The 18,436-nt window shown below is 49.9% G+C and overlaps 1 protein-coding gene across 1 annotated transcript in view; it reads left to right on the top strand.

The window, feature by feature from the left end:
* The first annotated feature begins 3,760 nt into the window (after positions 1-3,760).
* Positions 3,761-18,436, top strand: part of Fat2 (FAT atypical cadherin 2) — a 51,792-nt gene continuing 37,116 nt past the window's right edge. Inside the window, exons 1-6 of the mRNA XM_013033790.1 lie at positions 3,761-7,013; positions 8,972-9,286; positions 12,840-12,898; positions 15,101-15,412; positions 16,118-16,328; positions 17,785-17,924. Of these exons, the coding sequence (XP_012889244.1) occupies positions 3,761-7,013; positions 8,972-9,286; positions 12,840-12,898; positions 15,101-15,412; positions 16,118-16,328; positions 17,785-17,924 (4,290 nt within the window). The remainder of the gene's footprint in view (positions 7,014-8,971; positions 9,287-12,839; positions 12,899-15,100; positions 15,413-16,117; positions 16,329-17,784; positions 17,925-18,436) is intronic.

The following is an 18,436-nucleotide window of genomic DNA, read 5'->3' as shown; positions in this document are numbered from 1 at the left end:
CAAAAAAAAAAAAGCCAGACAGAGGTGGGAGTTGTGGTTCAAGTAGTAGAGCACCAGCCTTAAGCAAAAAAAAAAAAGAGAGAGAGAGAGAGAGAGACAGTGTCCAGGCCATGAGTTCAATCCCCAGGATGGGCACAAAAATCCATCCATCCATCCATCCATCCATCCATCCATCCATCCATCCATCCATCCATCCATCCATCCATCCAATATTGGTGCTGGGTTTAGGGGCCTCAATATACCTTTAAACCCTACTGATGCATTTACCTGGGTCAAGATAGCACCCTAGAACCTTGTGACAAGCCACTAGCCTCCTCTCCCACACATGCGCCCTCTCTCTCTCTCTCTCTCCCCTCCCCCTGGGGGTGGGGCCAAGCTGTTGCCTCCAGCTCATTTTAACGGCTTGCTCAGCCTGGCGCCCTGTGCAGACTGGGCTGGGTTGAGCTGGGCCTGGCTGGGGGTGGTGGTGGTATCTTGTTGGGGCCTGCCCATGTTGAGCTGACCTGGTGAACAGGAAACTGCTCCCTTAGGCAGGAGCCACTGGCAGGCAGACTGCATACAGCTCTACTCACAAAGCTTGGGTAAAGGGCTTGGACTTCTTGGGGTGAGGTACAGTGGGGAAGGGGAGGCGTTTAGCATCAAGAGCAGTGCCATCTTGCCAGGCCTGGGACCCCAATGATTTAGGAGAGCGGGGAGATGGTTCCCACTTCTGCAGTGGCAAAGTGGAGGTGTGTTTGGCTTTTGTCAGTCATGGGGCTTGAACTCTGGGCCTGGGCGCTGTCCCTCAGCTCTTCAGCTCAAGGCAAGCGCTCTACCACTTGAGCCACAGCGCCACTTCCGGTTTTCTAGTGGTTTATTGGAGATCAGAGTCTCCCGGACTTTCCTGCTTGGGCTGGCTTTGAACTGTGATCCTCAGATCTCAGCCTCCTGAGTAGCTAGGATGACAGGCATGAGCCATCGGAGCCCGGCTTGGAGGTGTGGTTTTTGCCTAGGAGCAGGAGAGTGGGTAGCTGAAAAGCAAAACCATCTTCAGGCTGAAAGCTGGTGGCTCACGCCTGCCATCCCAGCTACTCAGGAGGCTGAGATCTGAAGATCATAGTTCAAAGCCAGCCAGGGTAGAAAAGCCTGTGAGATGCTTATCTCCAATTTAGCCAGCAAAAAGCTGGAAGTGGAGCCATGGCTCAAGGGGTAGAGGGCTAGCCTAGAGCAAAAAAGCTCAACAGCAGCACCCAGGCCCTGAGTTCAAGCCCCAGGACCAGCCCTTCCTCTCCCCCCTCCCCTTTTCTCTCTTCAGTCATTGGCAATGTCCTCTAATACCAATTCCTGACATCGGCTTTCGTACCCCAGACGCGGGTCCATGTCCATCCTGTCTTCTCAAGCACAGGCCGCGTGGGCTGGCCCCAGGCAACTAGGATGGAGTTGTTTTGAGTCTTTTCTGTCCCTGCTGGACTTTCTATCACCCCAGTTTGGCACATCTGGGAACAGGGGGTATGGGGGGTGGGTGGGAGTTCATAGGTCTCAGGTTAGACCTGGCTCCAGGCTTCAACTCCACCCTGGAAGTTTAACACTTTCCTGCCTTTTGAAGAGTCAGGCAACTGGAAAAACGAGTCAGGCTTTTCCATCCAAGAATTATTCTAGCACTCCTGGCCCCTGGCCAGGAAGCTGCCAGGAGTGGGATTTCCTAAGGGCAGGTGGGGCACTAGTTGGTGTATTCAGCCTTATGCCTGCCCCGCCCCCGAGCTCTGGCTTTGCCCTGCCCCCTCCACCCCCCACACCCCCCCACACCCCGTCCTGGGGGAGTCTCACTAGGGCCTGGGCTAGATTAGGGACAGGCGCTCTAGGACCTTTTGGAAAAGCTGGATAGGGACAGGGGAGAGGCTGACAGAGGCAGAACGTCCATTTGTGGAGCAAATCTTTATTATTATTTTTTTTTCTTTTACTTTTGCTGGCCATGGGGTTTGAACTCTGGGCCTGGGCGCTGCCCCTGAGCTCTTCAGCTCAAGGCTAGCGCTCTACTGCTTGAGCCACAGCGCCACTTCCAGTTTTCTGGCAGTTAACTGGAGCTAACAGTCTCACAGACTTTCCTGCCTGGGCTGGTTTTGAACCAAGATCCTCAGATCTCAGCCTCCTGAGTAGCTAGGATGACAGGCCTGAGCCACCAGTGCCCGGCTATGGACCAGTTCTTAGCGGTCCACCCATTGCATAATCTGGGGTAAAACTCCTGCCCACTCTGGACCATTTTCGCCCATCTGTGCATGAGAAGTAGGGACTGAGTGCTCTCATCTTTAATACTCTTTTCTGCTCTGACATTCCAGGAATCTGGGGGCTGGCTGTGTTCTAGTTCACGAGAGGAGGCAGCGTCAGACTTATGCATGGGGCTCCTGCTCTGCTTTTTCTCCTGACAACTGTAATTCCCTGAGCACCCCTACTTTAAAAAAATTAATTTCCATTTAGTGATGGTTAATAATAACCAAGTATTGTCTCATGCCTGTGGTCCCAGCTACTTAGGAGGCAGAGATAGGAGGATCACATTCTAAGGCCAGTCCTCAGAGTTAAATTAGGTTGAGACTCTATTTCTTTTTGTTTATTTGTTTGTTTTTGCCAGTCCTGGGGCTTGACCTCAGGGTCTAGGCACTGTCCCTGAGCTCCTTTTGCTCAAGGCTCGCACCCCACCACTTGAGCCACAGAGGTACCTCTGTTTTTTTCCGTTGGTGCAGTATTGAGGAATCAAACCCAGGGTTTCATGCATGCTAGGCACATTCCCAGACCTTGAGACTCTACTTCAAGAAGCAAATTAGTCACTAAGCACCAGTGATTCGTATCTGCAATCCTAGCCACTGAGGTGGCTGAGATCTGAGGATTGTGGTTCGAAACCAGCCTGGGCAAGAAAAGTCCATGAGACTCTTATCTCCAATAACATACTAAAAAAAAACTCCACAAAACTGCAAGTGGAGCTATGGTTCAAGTTGTAGAATGCCAGCCTTGAGCAAAAGAAGCTTCAGGACAGCACCCAGGTCCTGAATTCGAGCCATAAGTTTAGCCTTCTCCCCTCAATAATAAAAGAAGCAAAGTAGGTCAGGTGCTGGTGGCTCATTTCTGTAATCTAAGCTACTTATGGGGGGGGGGATTATGGTTAGAAGTCAGCCTAGGCAAAAGGTGAGACCTCATGCCAAAAATCACCAGGACAAGCTGGTCACTGGTAGCCTATAATCCCAGCTAGGCAGGAAGATAAGATCTGAGTATTTTGGTTCAAAGCCAAGCCAGGTAGAAAATTCCATGCAATTTGTATCTCCAATTAGTCAGCAAAAAGCCAGAAGTGGAGGTGTGGTTCAAGTGGTAGAGCTCCAGCCTTGAGCAGAAAAAGCCAAGCAAGAATACCACATGCCCCTCAGAACCAGAGGCACAAGGATAAAAGCCAAAAAATAAAAATAAATAAACAAGCCAGGTACTGGTGGCTTACACCTGTAATCCTAACTACTCATGATGCCGAGATCCGAGGATCGCAGTTCAAAGCCAGCCCTGGCGGGAAAAGCCGTGAGACTCTTATCTCCAATGAACCACTCAGAAAACCAGAAGTGGCGCTGTGGTTCAAGGGGTAGAGCTGAAGAGCTGAAGGAACAGTGCCCAGGCCCAGAGTTCAAGTCCCATGACCAACCATAAATAAATACAATACAATACATCATCTTCCTTGAACCATTTCTTTCCTAACCTTCACGCGTTTCCTTTCTTTCCAGCCAGGATTCCCCAGGATCTTTCCACCATGACTGTTGTCTTGCTGGGTTTGGCTGTCTGGTCCATCCATTGTGTCAGCAGCGAACCACCCCCCGCAGAAGGCACCCCGTCCCTCCCCGCATGGCGCTTCACGCATTCGCTCTACAATGTCTCCATCTACGAGAATTCGGCTCCCAAGACCTACGTGGAAAGCCTGGTGAAGATGGGCATCTACCTGGCCGATCCTCGGTGGACAGTGAAATACCGGATCATCGCCGGGGACGCGTCGAATGTGTTCAAGGCCGAAGAGCATGTGGTGGGCAACTTCTGCTTTCTGAGAATCCGGACCAAGAGTAGCAACACGGCCCTCCTGAACAGAGAGGTACGGGACACGTACGTGCTCATCATCCAGGCTTCTGAAAAGTCCTCAGAGATGGAGGCCCTCACCAGCGTGGCCGTGCGCATCCTGGATCAGAACGACCTGAAGCCCCTCTTCTCCCCGCCTTCTTACAGGGTCACCATTGCAGAAGACGCACCCCTCAAGAGACCCATTTGCCAAGTGACAGCCACCGATGCCGATCTGGGCAGGAACGCTGACTTCTATTATGCCTTCAACACCAGATCGGACATGTTTGCCATCCACCCCACCAGCGGCGTGATCACCGTGGCCGGCAAACTCAACGTCACCCAGAGAGGTAAACACGAACTCCAGGTCCTGGCTGTGGATCGCATGCGCAAGCTGACAGAGGGTAATGGCTTTGGAAATGTGGCTCCCCTGATCATCTACGTGGAACCCTCCTCCAGGAAGCCCCCGGCCATTGCTTCCATGGTGGTGACTGAGACAGATGATGATGAGGATGGCAGCTACGCCACGGTCACCGTGGATGGCGTGGGGGCCGACGTGGAATCTCTGGAAATTGTCAGTGGTGACCCGGGTCAGCACTTCAAAGCCATTAAATCCTATGCACACAGCAACCAATTCAACCTGGTGGCCACCAAGGACATCGACTGGGTCGTGTATCGCCACGGGTTCAATCTCAGCCTCCAGGCCCGGAGTGTGAACAAACCTTTCCATTCCCATATCAAGGCCTTCCACCTCCCACCGGCCCCGCTGGACTCGCTTAGGTTCGAGAAGGCCATGTACAGGGTTCAACTTCACGAGTCCTCTCCTCCTGGGAGTCGGGTAGCCCTGGTCAAAGTGACCCCGATTGTCCCTACCCTGCGGTATGTCCTAAAGCCATCCCCTGATAGCGCGGGCTTTAAACTTAACACCCGTACTGGGTTGATCACCACTACCAAGGTCTTGGATTTTCAAGATGGTGCCCAATACCAGTTGCATATCAGGACCTCGGTGGGCGTGGCCTCCACCACCGTGGTGATCGACGTGGTGGATGGTAATAACCACGCCCCCGTCTTCAGCAGGCCTTCCTACGAGGGCATAGTGGAGGAGAACCTGCCTCTAGGCATCCCAGTTTTGACCGTCTCGGCCACCGATCAAGATCCTGGAGAGAATGGCTGCTTCACCTATTGCCTTGTGGGTCCCCAAGGGGTGCCATTTACCATCGATCCTTTCTCAGGGGTCATCTCCACCACCAAACCCATGGATTACGAGCTCATGAAGAGGATTTATACCTTCCGCATACGGGCATCCGATTGGGGGTCTCCATTCCGCCAAGAGAAAGAAGTGTCGGTATCCATTCGGCTCAAGAACTTGAATGACAACCAGCCTATGTTCGAAGAGGTCAACTGTACCGTGTCTCTGCGCCAAGACTCACCGGTGGGCAGGTCCGTGCTGACCATGTCGGCCATCGACGTGGATGAGCTCCAGAACCTCAGATATGAGATCGTGTCGGGCAACGAGCGGGGGTATTTTGATCTCCATCATTTCTCCGGGGTGATCTCCCTCAGGCGTTCCTTTACGAATCTCACTGGTGGCCAGCCCACGAGCTATTCCTTAAAGATCACAGCCACCGATGGCCAACACCATGCCACACCCACCATGGTGAATGTCACCGTGGTACAGGACCCCCGTCTGGAAGCCCCGGCCACCTGTGACAAAACAGGGGTCTTGACACATTTCACCCAGACCATCCTCCATTCTGTGAGCCTCCAGGACCAGGAGTTCAGTGATGAAGAAGTCGCTTCCCTGAGTACCTATCAGATCAATGACCACGCCCCCCGCTTTGAGGACCACTTCCCTCAGACCATTGATGTCTCTGAACAGGCTCCCACCAACACACCCTTGGCCCACCTGGCCGCCACCGACCCCGATGAGGGCTTCCATGGCAAACTGGTCTACGTGATTGCAGAAGGCAACGATGAAGGTCGCTTTGACCTTGAGCTGGAGACGGGGTGGCTGAGGGTAGCGGCCCCCCTGGATTATGAGGCCACCAGTTTCTACGTGCTCAACGTGACCGTGTATGACCTGGGCACGCCTCAGAAGTCCTCCTGGAAGCTGCTGACGGTGACCGTGCAAGACTGGAATGACAATGCACCTCAGTTTCCCCCGGGTGGGTACCAGCTCACCGTCTCGGAAGACACCGACGTGGGAACGACCATCACAGAGCTGCAAGCCCGCGATGCTGACTCGGAGGAAAATGGCAGGGTTCGCTACACCCTGCTGAGTCCCACGGACAGATTCTCCCTGCATCCTCACACTGGGGTGCTGGTGGTCACGGGGCCCCTCGATCGCGAATCCGAACCCCGCTATGTGCTCAAGGTAGAAGCCAGGGATCAACCCAGGACAGGCCATCAGCTCTACTCGGTCACCGATTTGATCATCACCTTGGCTGATACCAATGACAATGCCCCCCAGTGTGTCCCCGAGCCCAGCCGCCTGAGGGTCCCCGAGGATCTGCCCCCCGGGACCGTGTTGACTTTCCTGGATGCCTTCGACCCCGATCTCGGCCCCTCAGGGGACCTGCGTTATGTCCTGTTGGATGATGTCCACGGAACCTTCCGGATTGACCTGCTGACGGGGGTGTTGAGTCTGGAGAGAGAGTTGGACTTTGAGAAGTGGGCTGGGTACAATCTGAGCCTGTGGGTTAGGGACAGTGGAAGGCCCCTGTCCCGCAGGACCCTCTGTCACGTGGAAGTGATGGTCCTGGACGTGAATGAGAATCTCCACCCTCCTCGCTTTGTCTCCTTCGTGCACCAGGGCCAGGTGCGGGAGGAGAGCCCCCCGGGGACGCCTGTGATGCAGGTGACCGCCCAGGATGATGATGACGGCTCGGATGGGGAGCTGCAGTACTTTCTGCGGGCTGGTACCGGCCTTGATGCCTTTAGTATCGACCGGGATACAGGTACAGAGGGTGAGGTGGAATGGGGGGTGTCAGGGTCAGCAGGAAGAAAGGGGGGGACAGAAGGTTAGGAATGTGTTGGAGGAAGCCAGGCCGAGTGGAAAACAAAGGTGAGAGAGCCAAGGGACAGCAACTAGGCCCTAAGTTCAAGCCCCAGCACCAGCAAGAGGGGGGGGGAGGGAGAGAGAAAGAGAAAGAGAGAAAGAAAAAAAGAATGAGAGAAATAAAGAGAAAGTAAAAAGAAAAAATTAAAAATTACTAGATACACACACATACATAAACACCTTCTTCTTCTTTCTCCTCTTCCCCTCCTCCTCCTCCTCCTCCTCCCCCTCCTCCTTTTCTTCCTCCTCCTCCTCCTCCTCCTCCTTCCTCTCTCTCTGCTTATGAAAGTAATTTATGCTGACTATACATTTTAAAATACAATTATACATAAGAAATCAATGTTCCATTTGGACACCAGTGGTTCACGCCTATCATCCTAGATGATGCTCAGGAGGCTGAGATCTGAGGATCATAGTTCAAAGCCAGCCTGGGCAGGAAAGTCTGTGAGACTGTCATCTCCAATTAACTACCCCCTCCCCCAAATCTAGAAGTGGCACTGTGGCTCAAGGTAGGGTGCTAGCTTTGAGAGAAAAAAAAACTCAGGGACAGTGCCCAGGTCTTGAGTTCAAGCCCCCAAAGCAAACAAACAAATATTCTTTTATGTCTCATCTCCCCAAATATAATCTTTACCAACAATTTAGTTTCTGATCGAATTTTATACTCTGTGTATCTGATATAGTTTCACTATTTACTGTCTGTCTGTCTGTCTTCATTTGTGCTAGTACTGGGGCTTGAACTCAGAGCCTCTAGCTCTTGCTTGGCTTTTTTTGCTCAAGGCTAGTGCTCTAAGACTTGATCCACACCTCCACTTCCAACTTCTTGCTAGTTAATCCAAGATAAGAGTCTCATAGACTTTTCTGCCCAGGCTCTGATTTTAAACCGGGATCCTCAGATCTCAGCCTCCTGAGGAGCGAGAATTACAGGCCTGAGCTGCCAGCGCCTGGCTTGATTTTATTATTACAAAAATGTAAGACAGTAGATGCTATTATAAACTTTACCTTTTCCACCTCCTGCCACACATTTTATCAGCACGTAAATATTTTTTGTTCTTTATTCTATCACACAGATGCCACATCCTCATTTGGATACCTGTACTCATTTAAATCACTCTCCACAATAACAGCTCTTCAGAGTTTCTAAGTCAAAAGATTCTGGGCATTTGTGTCAATGAATGGTGCATAGGATCAAATCCCAGAGCTTCATACATGCCTCGTGGATATTCTCCATTTCCAGTAGTAGTGCCTATTTTCAATTGCCCTCCAAAAAGGCAACACTGACTTATTATCTAATTAATTAGTTACTTACTTAATTAATTTTTGTGCCTTTACTGGGGCTTGAACTCAGGGCCTGGGTGCTGTCCTTTCGATTTTGGTGTTTTTGTTTTTTCGTTTTAGTCAGTTCTGGGGCTTGAACTCAGGGCCTGGGAACTGTCCCTGAGCTTCTTTTGCTCAAGGCTACTATGTGAGAGCCACAGCGCCACTTCTGGCTTTTTCTGTATATGTGGTGCTGAAGAATCGAACTCAGGGCTTCATGCATGCTAGGCAAGCACTCTACCACTAAGCCACATTCCCAGCCCCGTTTAGATTTTTTTTTTCACTCAAGACTGGTGCTCTACCACTTGAGCCACACTTCTACTTCTGTTGTCTTTGGGTTTTTGTTTGTTTTGTTTTGTTGATTCATTGGAGATCGTATCACAGGTTCTGTGCTAGTGGCTCACGCCTGACATCCTAGCTACTCAGGAGGCTTAGATCTGAGGATCTTAGTTTAAAGCCAGCCTGGGCTGGAGGAAGGGCAATTTCTAAAGTTGTTTTGAGCTCTAAAAGTACTTTGAATTGGGGGGGATGTATTGTCTCCAGGAATGATTCAGACACTGGCACCCCTGGATCGAGAATTCACCCCCTCCTATTGGCTGACAGTGCTGGCTGTGGACAGGGGTTCGGTACCCCTGTCTGCTGTCACTGAAGTCTACATTGAGGTGATGGATGTGAATGACAACCCACCCCGGATGTCCCAAGCTGTGTTCTACCCCTCCGTCCTGGAGGATGCACCTCTGGGCACCTCTGTGTTGCAGCTGGATGCCTTGGACCCGGATTCCAGCTCACAGGGGAAGCTCACGTTCAACATCACCGGGGGGAACCATGGGGGATTCTTCCTGATCCATCAATCCACAGGTAAGGATGTAGGAAGCTGGTAGACCACAGTGTCCATGGTGATGCTGCGAAGTCCCCAAGGGCTTCTGGGGACTTGTGGGAAATTCAGGCCATCCAAGCGCTGCCCTAGGTCAAGGGAGTCAGGATTCTGGGATGGGGCCAGCAATCTGTTTTTGTTTTCTTGCTTTTGCCAGTCCTGGGTCTTGAAAACTCTGGGCCTGGGTGCTGTCTCTCAGCTCTTCAGCTCAAGGCGAGTGCTCTGCCACTTGAGCCACCACGCTACTGCTGGTTTTCTGGTGCTTTCTTGGAGATAAGAGTCTCCTGGACTTTCCTGCCCAGGCTGACTTTGAAGCACGATCTTCAGATCTCAGCCTCCTGAGTAGCTAGGATGACAGGTGGGAGCCACTGGTGCCGGGCTAGCAATCTGTTTTTAACAAGCCTCACAGGGAGTTCTTCAGAGGAGTGCTAACATTTGAGCCACTTTTCTACCAAGTGCAACTCCACAGGCAGGACAAAAGGAGATATGTCTGAGGTTAGTTTTCTTGCTCTTGAGTCTAGCAGGCCACCCAGAGGTCAAGCAGGGACAACTTCTACCTTGCAAATATTTCCAAAGTGACCCCACCCCTGAGGGACAAGCCATAACTCAGAAGCCATCTTTACCCCCGCTCCAGGCTGATCTCAGGCCTGCCCACCAAATGATGACCATAGGGATCCATAGGAGACTAGGGCTTCTCTTACTAGTGTCTGTCCTTGGCCCAAGGGCATGGGAAAAGAGGCCAATCCAGGGGCCAGCAGGGGGCAGTAGTGAGCCATATGGAGGTGTTGGATGGACAAGCTTTCTCCAACTAAAAAAAACCCACCAATTCTGCCAGGTATTGGTGGCTCACACCTGTCATCCTGGCTACTCAGGGGGCTGAGATCTGAGAATCACAGTTTAAAGCCAGCTTGGGGAAGAAAATCCATGAAACTCTTACCTCCAGTTCACCAACAAAAAGCTACCAGTGGAGGTGTGGTTCAAGGGATAGAACATCAGCCTTGAATGCAAAAGCTAAGGCACAGTGCCCAGGTCTTGGGTTCAAGCCCCAAAGTTTATTTTACAGACTGCCTAGTAGGAACAATGTTGTTTTTTTTTTCTGTACTTTTTCCTAGAAAAACAATCTGGAGGTGCTTTTTTTAAAATTTTTTATTGGCGCTCATCTGTCCCTCCTTTTGTAGAAAGGCTTAAAGACCTCTTGCCTGGGGCATTGACTTTTCAAGATCTTCTAAATCCTACTTCTGTTTACTATCAACAGTTTTCCTTATAGCAGGGCTGGCACAGTGCCCTCAAAGGCAGAGATGGTCTGTTTCATTGTCATGGAGAAGATATTCTAATAGGAATGAACTTTTGTGTGTGTGTGTGTGTGTGTGTGAAATCAGGGCCTGGTTACTGTCCCTGAGCATTTTTTTTATCGTTGTTGTTCAAGGCTGGCGCTCTACCACTTGAGCCACAGCTCCACGTCTGGCTTTTTTGGTGGTTCGCTTGGAGATTAGAGTCTCATGAGCTTTCTTACCTGGTCTGGCTTTAACTGTGATCCTCAGATCTCAGCTTCCTGAGTAGACAGGATGACAGGTATGAGCCCCCAGTGCCCAGCTATCTACACACAAAGAGAAGCAAAAAAGAAAAAGAAAAAAATAAGAAGGCATAACAGCCACAAGCTCTCTGCTGTCAGGGAGTCTGTCCCTCCCTCCTGTGGCCGGCCCATGAAGGCAGAGCCAATGAAATCTCACCGACCTATGCCTAGCTGCATCGGACTCTTTGCCTTCCCCATTCCTCCTGCTGCCTCTCTAGCCTCCGGCCACAGTCACAGCATGGCTTCCGTTCCCAGCAGCCTCCAGTACAGGACCTTGAATCCACAGTTCTCCTTGCCAGGAGTCACCTCTTCTTCCCTTTTATCTAGCCCGTTTCTGCTTTCCACAGCCTGGCCCACCTCTTCTTTCTGGTTTTCCTGATAGACCATATATACTTCCGGGTCACAGTTCATTAGTTATCTTTGCCCAAAGTTTTCCCAGAACAGGGACCACAACTAGTTTCAGTCCCCAGAATCCAGTAGGAGCTCAATAAGTACTTGTTTATTAAAAAAAATTATTTGTGCTAGTGGTACTGGGATTTGAACTCAGGGCCTTACATTCTAACTTCACTTTTTCTTTCAGTCATTCCTCTGCTTCTGTTTTTTTTTTGCTAGTCGATTGGAGATACGTGTCTCATGGGCTTTCTTGCCCAGGTTGACTTTGAAGCACAATCCTCAGATCTCAGCCTCCTGAATAGCTAGAATGACTGGCATGAGCCACCAACACTAGCTACTTCACTCTGATTTTCCTAGAACTGAAAGCAATGATTGTGCTCGCTGTTAGAACCCCTGAGAAACAGCCCTTTCTGCCCAACAATGGATTTATTGTCAAAGTAGCTGTTTACCTTTTTTTTTTTTTGCCAGTCTTGGCTCTTGAACTCAGGATCTGGGCACTGTCCCTGAGCTTCGTTTGTTCAAGGCTAGCCCTCTATCACTAGAGCCACAGTGCTACTTCTAGCTTTTTCTGTGTATGTGATACTGAGGAATTGAACCCAGGGTTTCATGCATGCTAGGTGAGCACTCTACCACTAAACTACATTCCCAGCCTACATTTTTTTTTTAATTTCTGGGATGAACACCTACCCAGATTTATCATCTAGTTATCTCTTTAGAATAAAGCCCTCCAAATGGAGATGTCCAGTTCTGACCTTCCAGAAAGATCTGAAAGGTTATCTAATTCAATTTTCTTTTCAGAGGGTTAACAACCCAGCACAGAGAGGAGGGATAGGCAGATGACTTCTGAAGGAGGGGCATAGAAGGCCGCTCCTGAGTAAGGAAACTGAGGCTGGAACAGAGGATTGGCCAAGCCATAGGACGAAGGGAGGGGCTGAGCCTGGCAGCAGCATCCTTATTGGATGAGAACTTCCCAATTCCAAAGACCCTGGTTGCTCCTCTGTACCCCAGGCCACGCCCATCCCCACAGAAGATAATGAAGCAAAAACAGATTTCATGAACTTCTAACCAGGAAGAGAAGGTGCTGATAATCACCATGACCCTGTATAACCATTCTGATGGCATGGGTTTTGATTGGACCAGCTGCTGATTGGCCCAGCATCTGGTTGGGCAAGCTGTGGATTGGTCAGGTATTTGACTTGGGGGCAGGCTGCTGGTTGTAGAAACTGCTGATTGGTTAGGCTGTTGATTGGCCAGACATCTGATTGGGCAAGCTGCTGATTAGCTAGGCATCTGATTTGCTGAGTACATTGATTGGGCAAGCTACAGAGGCTCAGCCAATAGCTGAGCATGAATCTGTCACCCCCATTTTTTTTAATAAAGGTTGGAATGCCAGCTAGTACCTTATCTCTCCTGCCGGCTCCCTTTTCCTTTTACCCAGAGTTCCATTTCCCCTTAACATATTTGTTTCTCCAAAGACCAGAAGAATTCTCCTCAGGACACTGAATGCAATACTTTAGATCATTGTCCCTGGGAGCGCTTCATTTATATTCTATGATCACCTCTCCTCCCAGGTCTCCTATCTACCGCCAGGCAGCTGGACAGAGAGAGCAAGGATGAGCACGTCCTAGAGGTGAGTGTTGGTGAACCTGGTTGCTGCCTTTGGACCGGAAGGAGGCCAGGTTGGGCGCCACTTCTGATTCCAACATCAGACTTGAAGTCACCTTTATGACTCCGGCTCCCAGCCTTTCTGAAGTTGCTGGCAAAAGTCCTCAGGTCTCTGCTAACTCCTCAGCACCAAGAAGAAGGAAAGAAAGGGGAAACCATATCCAGGTGGGCGGGAACCACAGGTAGATGAGTAATGCCGGAAGTGAATGCAGGGAGGGAGGAAGGAAGAAGACACACGTGCTGTGTGGACTGAGCAGGGATCGCTCAAGGTCAAGTGCTAGGTCAGTAGCAGAGTTAGCAGGGAAACCTTTGGCCAGCTGGGTGCTGGTGGGCTCACACTGGTCATTGTACGTAATCATGAGGCTGAGATCTGAGGAGCTTGGTTCAAAGCCAGCCTGGACAGAAAACCCAGTGAGACTCTTATTCCAACTAACCAGGAAAAAAAGAAGCTGGAAATGGGGATGTGGCATTCAAAGCATTAGCCTTGAATGAAAAAGCTAAGGAAGAGGGTAAGGTCTTGAAGTCAAGCCCTAGTACTGAGTACACACACACACACACACACACACACACACACACACCCCTATATGCATGTTTTTTTGGGAGTACATATCCATCATGCTGAGAGGTGTCCATCAGTGATCTAGAGGGGATTAAATCAAGAGCAAAAAATGCAAGGTGGGAAATCTAGCTATGTCTCCCCATCCCAGCCCATCCATACTTGATGAACAGACATCTCTTCTAGTCTTGAGGTACCAGGAGGTAGGGATACAAACTTTCTAGAAGATTTTGAATCAATTTTGCCTTCCAAGCTTGCAAGCTCAGTAATTTTCTTTTCTTTTGAAAGAACTGGGTATTGTTAGAAAGTAACAGCTAAATGGCCTCCTAAGACTCATATGGACAGAAGCAGGAAGCATTATTCATAGCTCAGTAACAGATATCTACAGAGAGACAGACAGCTTGATTGATTGATAGATATAATAGATAGATACAGACTGATGACAGATTGTGACAATATATACATATAACAGACAGATATAGATAGGTAGGCTGGGCACCAGTAGCTCATGCTTGTAATTCTAGCTACTCAGGATGCTTAGATCTGAGGATCACAGTTCAAAGCCAGCCAAGGCAGGAAAGTCTGTGAGACTCTTATCTCCAGTTAATCACCAGACAACCAGACTTGACACTGTGGCTCAAGTGGTAGAACACTTGCCTTGAGCTGAAGAGCTGAGGGACAGCGCCCAGACCCAGAGTTGAAGCTCCACGGCTAACAAACAAACTCCAAAAGGATATAGATAAATAGATGAAAGATAGATGATGAGGATGATATAGATGACAAATAGATAGATGATAGATATAATAGATATAGATAATAAATTATAGACCTATAGATAAATAAATGACAGATGGTGATGATAGATATAGCTAAATGATAGGCAGATAGATGACAGAGAGTTGATTGTGATAGACAGGTATAGATGATAAATGGATGATAGATAAATACACAGAAATATAGATGTGTGATGCTAGAGATTGAACCCAGAGCCTTGTGCAGTTAGACAAGTGCTCTCCCACTAAACTACATTCCCACAAATCTAAACACAGAACAAAATCCTGAATCGTTGTGAATCAAATTCCCTATCTTCTCTCCTACCAGGTCTTTACCTGGGACCATCGACCCCTGTACAGAGTAGCTCTTTCTTCTGCTATTGACTTAGAGCCTTTTCTCTCCATCTAGACTTTATTTCATACATCTGGTTGTGTATTTGGCCTAGAAGTCTCCACCTGTTCCTGCATGAACATCTCATCTTGAGCAGCTTGAGGAAAGCTGAAGATTACAAGCTAGTCTCTAAGAAATGGTCCAGAGGGCTTTCCCAGGGGAAAGAACACCAGCTTGGGCCCAGAGACTCTGGCTTTGGCTTCTTCCGGTTCCCTCTCATTTCTTTCTCCTGTTCTCCCTGATTTTCTTGTGTGTAAGGTTCCTGGAGAGCTATGTTCCAAGTGGGTGAGGTTATGCAAATAGCCATAATAAGCATATTCCAAAACAGGACTACTGACTGCCCTTTGCAGCCTGGAAAAGCACACGTAGGCTTGTGGATGTGACCGTCCCGATGCACTTCTTTGCATTGGATAATCCAGATGTTTCCCTGCTGCATTCTGTCCCCAGGTGACTGTGCTGGACAATGGGGAGCCCCTCCTGAAGTCCACTTCCAGAGTGGTGGTGAGCATCTTGGATGTCAACGACAACCCGCCTGTATTTTCCCACAAGCTCCTCAATGTCCGTCTTCCAGAGAGGCTGAGCCCCGTGTCTCCTGGGCCTGTGTACAGGCTGGTGGCTTCAGACCCGGATGAGGGTCTCAATGGCAGAGTCACCTACAGTATCGAAGAGAGCGATGAGGAGGGCTTCAGAATCGACCCAGGCACTGGTGTGGTGTCATCCAGCAGTACCTTTGCAGCCGGCGAATATAACATCCTCACGGTGAGCGGAGACAGGGGGAGGCCATGGAGCCAGAGGGGCGGAAGGGACTGGAGGGGAGAGGAGGACAGACAGACCACTGTCAATGCAGTGGGAGCAGCAATCATTTTCTGGGTCTCTGCCCAGAGAAACCAGAAATCCTCATCTCACTCCAGGATCAGAATTCCAGGCCCTTCTCTTTAAGTAAAGAACTAGGGAATCCACTCTGTTCCTCCAGATGGAAATTTAGTGAATGGAGTGAGGTGGGGCGGGGGTAGGGTTCGAATCAAGATGTGCCTAACTGGGTGAGCTGGTGGCTCATGCCTGTAATCCCAGCTACTCAGGAGGCTGAGATCTAAGGATCATGGTTCAAAGCCATTCCTGGCAGGAAAGACCCCGAGATTCTTATCTCCAAATGAACCACCAGGAAACTGGAAGTGGCGTTGTGGCTCAAAGTGGTAGAGTGCTCGCCTTGAGCAAAAACAAAAGCTCAGGGATGGAGCCCAGGCCCCAAGTTCAAGCCCCACCACTACCAGCAGCAGCAGCAACAGCAAAAAGAGTGGTTTTGATTATTGTCCTCAAACCAGGAAGTTCTGGACCTCAGATACTCATGGTGCTTCTGGAAACAAGCCCTGGGGCCTGTTTCTAGTCAGACTTCATGTGTGTGTTCCATGAATGAGTGAGTAGATGGGAAGGGGCGCTCAAATACAGGTGTTGATGTCTTTTTAGATCAAGGCAACCGACAGTGGGCAACCGCCTCTCTCGACCAGCGTCCGGCTACATATTGAGTGGATTCCTCAGCCTCGGCCATCCTCCATACCCCTCATCTTTGATGAACCCCAGTACAGCTTCACGGTCATGGAGACAGACCCCGTAAACCATATGCTAGGGGTCATCAGTGTAGAAGGCCGGCCTGGCCTCTTCTGGTTCAACATCTCAGGTGAGATCCAAGGAAAATGCTAGACCACCCTTGGTCCTCATGGGCTATCTTTCTGATACCCCTCCCTCTCCTGCTTATACCTTTTTCCCCTGAGTGGCGTTCACCCTTTCTCAACCCTTCCAGGGTTTTTGTTTATTTGTTTTTTGTTTTTGTCGGTCGTGGGGCTTGAACTCTGGGCCTGGGTGCTGTCCCTGAGCTCTTCAGCTCAAGGCAAGCGCTCTACCATGTTGAGCCACAGCACCACTTCCAGTTTTCTGGTGGTTTATTGGAGATAAGAATCTCACAGATGTTCCTGCCGGGGCTGGATTTAAACCACGATCCTCAGATCTCAGCCTCCTGAGTAGCTAGGATTACAGGTGTGTGCCACCGGCTCCTGGCTCAGTACCTGGTTTTGAACTCAAGGTTCTATACTTGAGTCATTTGCTGATTCAGTTGGTAGTCTACTCCTTGAACCATGGCTCCAGCCCAGCTATTTTTGGCTGGTCATTTTGGAGATGGTATAGCTCATAGACTTTCCCTCTTGAGCTGGCTTTGAACCTCCATCCTCCAGATCTTATCCTGATTTGTGGCCAGAGTGCAATGAGAATGATTTATGTCAGCCATGTTGCCATTACAAACTTGATCTCCAGTGGATCATCTCCCCAGTCTTCCTGGTGACCCCAATTAGAGCCGGGCAGTATCTTTGTTACTGTCAATACTGAGGAGATCTAAGATGAATGGTCTCTAAAAAGTCCCAGAAGTGAAACCATAAAATCAACATAGAATGAATTGGTCGACTGTGAACTTGAAATAAGTTTGTGGCCATGCACAGTGTCCTGTTTTTCTTCTTCTTTTTATTTTAATTCTTTTCCTTTTTGACTCAAGAATGCTAAGCATGTGATATATCACTGAACTGTACCACAAGCCCCATTCTCATTCCTATTTGTGCATGCACGTGTGTGTGTGTGTGTGTGTCTGTGTCTGTGTGTCTGTCTGTCTGTCTGTCTGTCCTGGGGCTTGAACTCAGGGCCTGGCACTGTCCCTGAACTCCTGCTTGCTCAAGGCTAGTGCCCCTACTACTAGAGCCACAGCTCCATTTCTGGCTTTTTTGGGTGTTGAATTGGAGACAAGAGTCTCACAGGCTTTCCTGTCTGGGCTGGCTTTGAACTACGATCCTCAGATCTCAGCCTCCTGAGTGGCTAGGATGACAGGCCTGAGCCACCAGCACCTGACTTAGTGGTAGCTTTTTAGGATTTCCCAGGAGCTAACCTCCAGCCTGCCACCCAGCTAGCAACAGTTTTTAAAACACTCTTAGGCTCCTCTGACTTGCGTTCTTCCTTGAGTCTTGATCAGCCAAGGTCAGCCAAGGTCAGTCCCAAGCTATAAAGCTTATAGCCACAGCCACATTCGCACTGGATGATTGCAGCCTGTCATCAAGGCCACGTGTGATCTCCTCTCCCTTCCCCCCTCTCCTCAGATGGTGACAAGGACATGGACTTTGACATCGAGAAGACTACAGGCAGCATCGTCATCGCCAGACCTCTGGACACAAGGAGAAGATCCCGCTATAACTTGACGGTGGAGGTGACCGATGGATTCCACACCATTGCCACTCAGGTGATGGGCTTCACCCTGCAATTCCTGCCCTGAGACCATGGGGGTGGGGGGTGGGGGGGAGTGGCCTGCTTGGTTGGGCAGGAGCCACAGGTCTCCTGTGGGTGTGGCCAGCCTCCAAGAACGCTCGAATTACAGTCCAAGTTCTGGCTCCGGTCTTCCTTTAATAACATTCTACTTCTGCAATCTTGGGGGGAATCTTTGCTCCACACGGATTCCCCGCCCCCCCCAAATGTCCAAATGAGCAGTTCTAATTAAACCTAGGATGCCAGGGAGCTATTTTGGCCACAAAGAATGATTGTCAGTGAAGAGGGCTCCCCACTTCAAGGCTGGCTGAAATAGAAAGTCTTGGTTTGGTGGATTGGATTTTTTTTTTTGGGTCCGGTCGTGGGGCCTGGGCGCTGTCCCTCAGCTCTTCAGCTCAAGGCTAGCGCTCTACCACTTGAGCCACAGAGCCACTTCTGGCTTTTTTCTTTTTGCTTATGTGGTGCTGAGGAATCGAACCCAGGGCCTCA

This window comes from Dipodomys ordii, unplaced genomic scaffold (assembly GCF_000151885.1).
Source record: "Dipodomys ordii isolate 6190 unplaced genomic scaffold, Dord_2.0 Scaffold177, whole genome shotgun sequence".
Lineage (NCBI taxonomy): Eukaryota > Metazoa > Chordata > Mammalia > Rodentia > Heteromyidae > Dipodomys > Dipodomys ordii.
The sequence above is the reverse complement of the archived record's forward strand: the minus strand, read 5'-3'. Positions and strand labels throughout refer to the sequence as shown.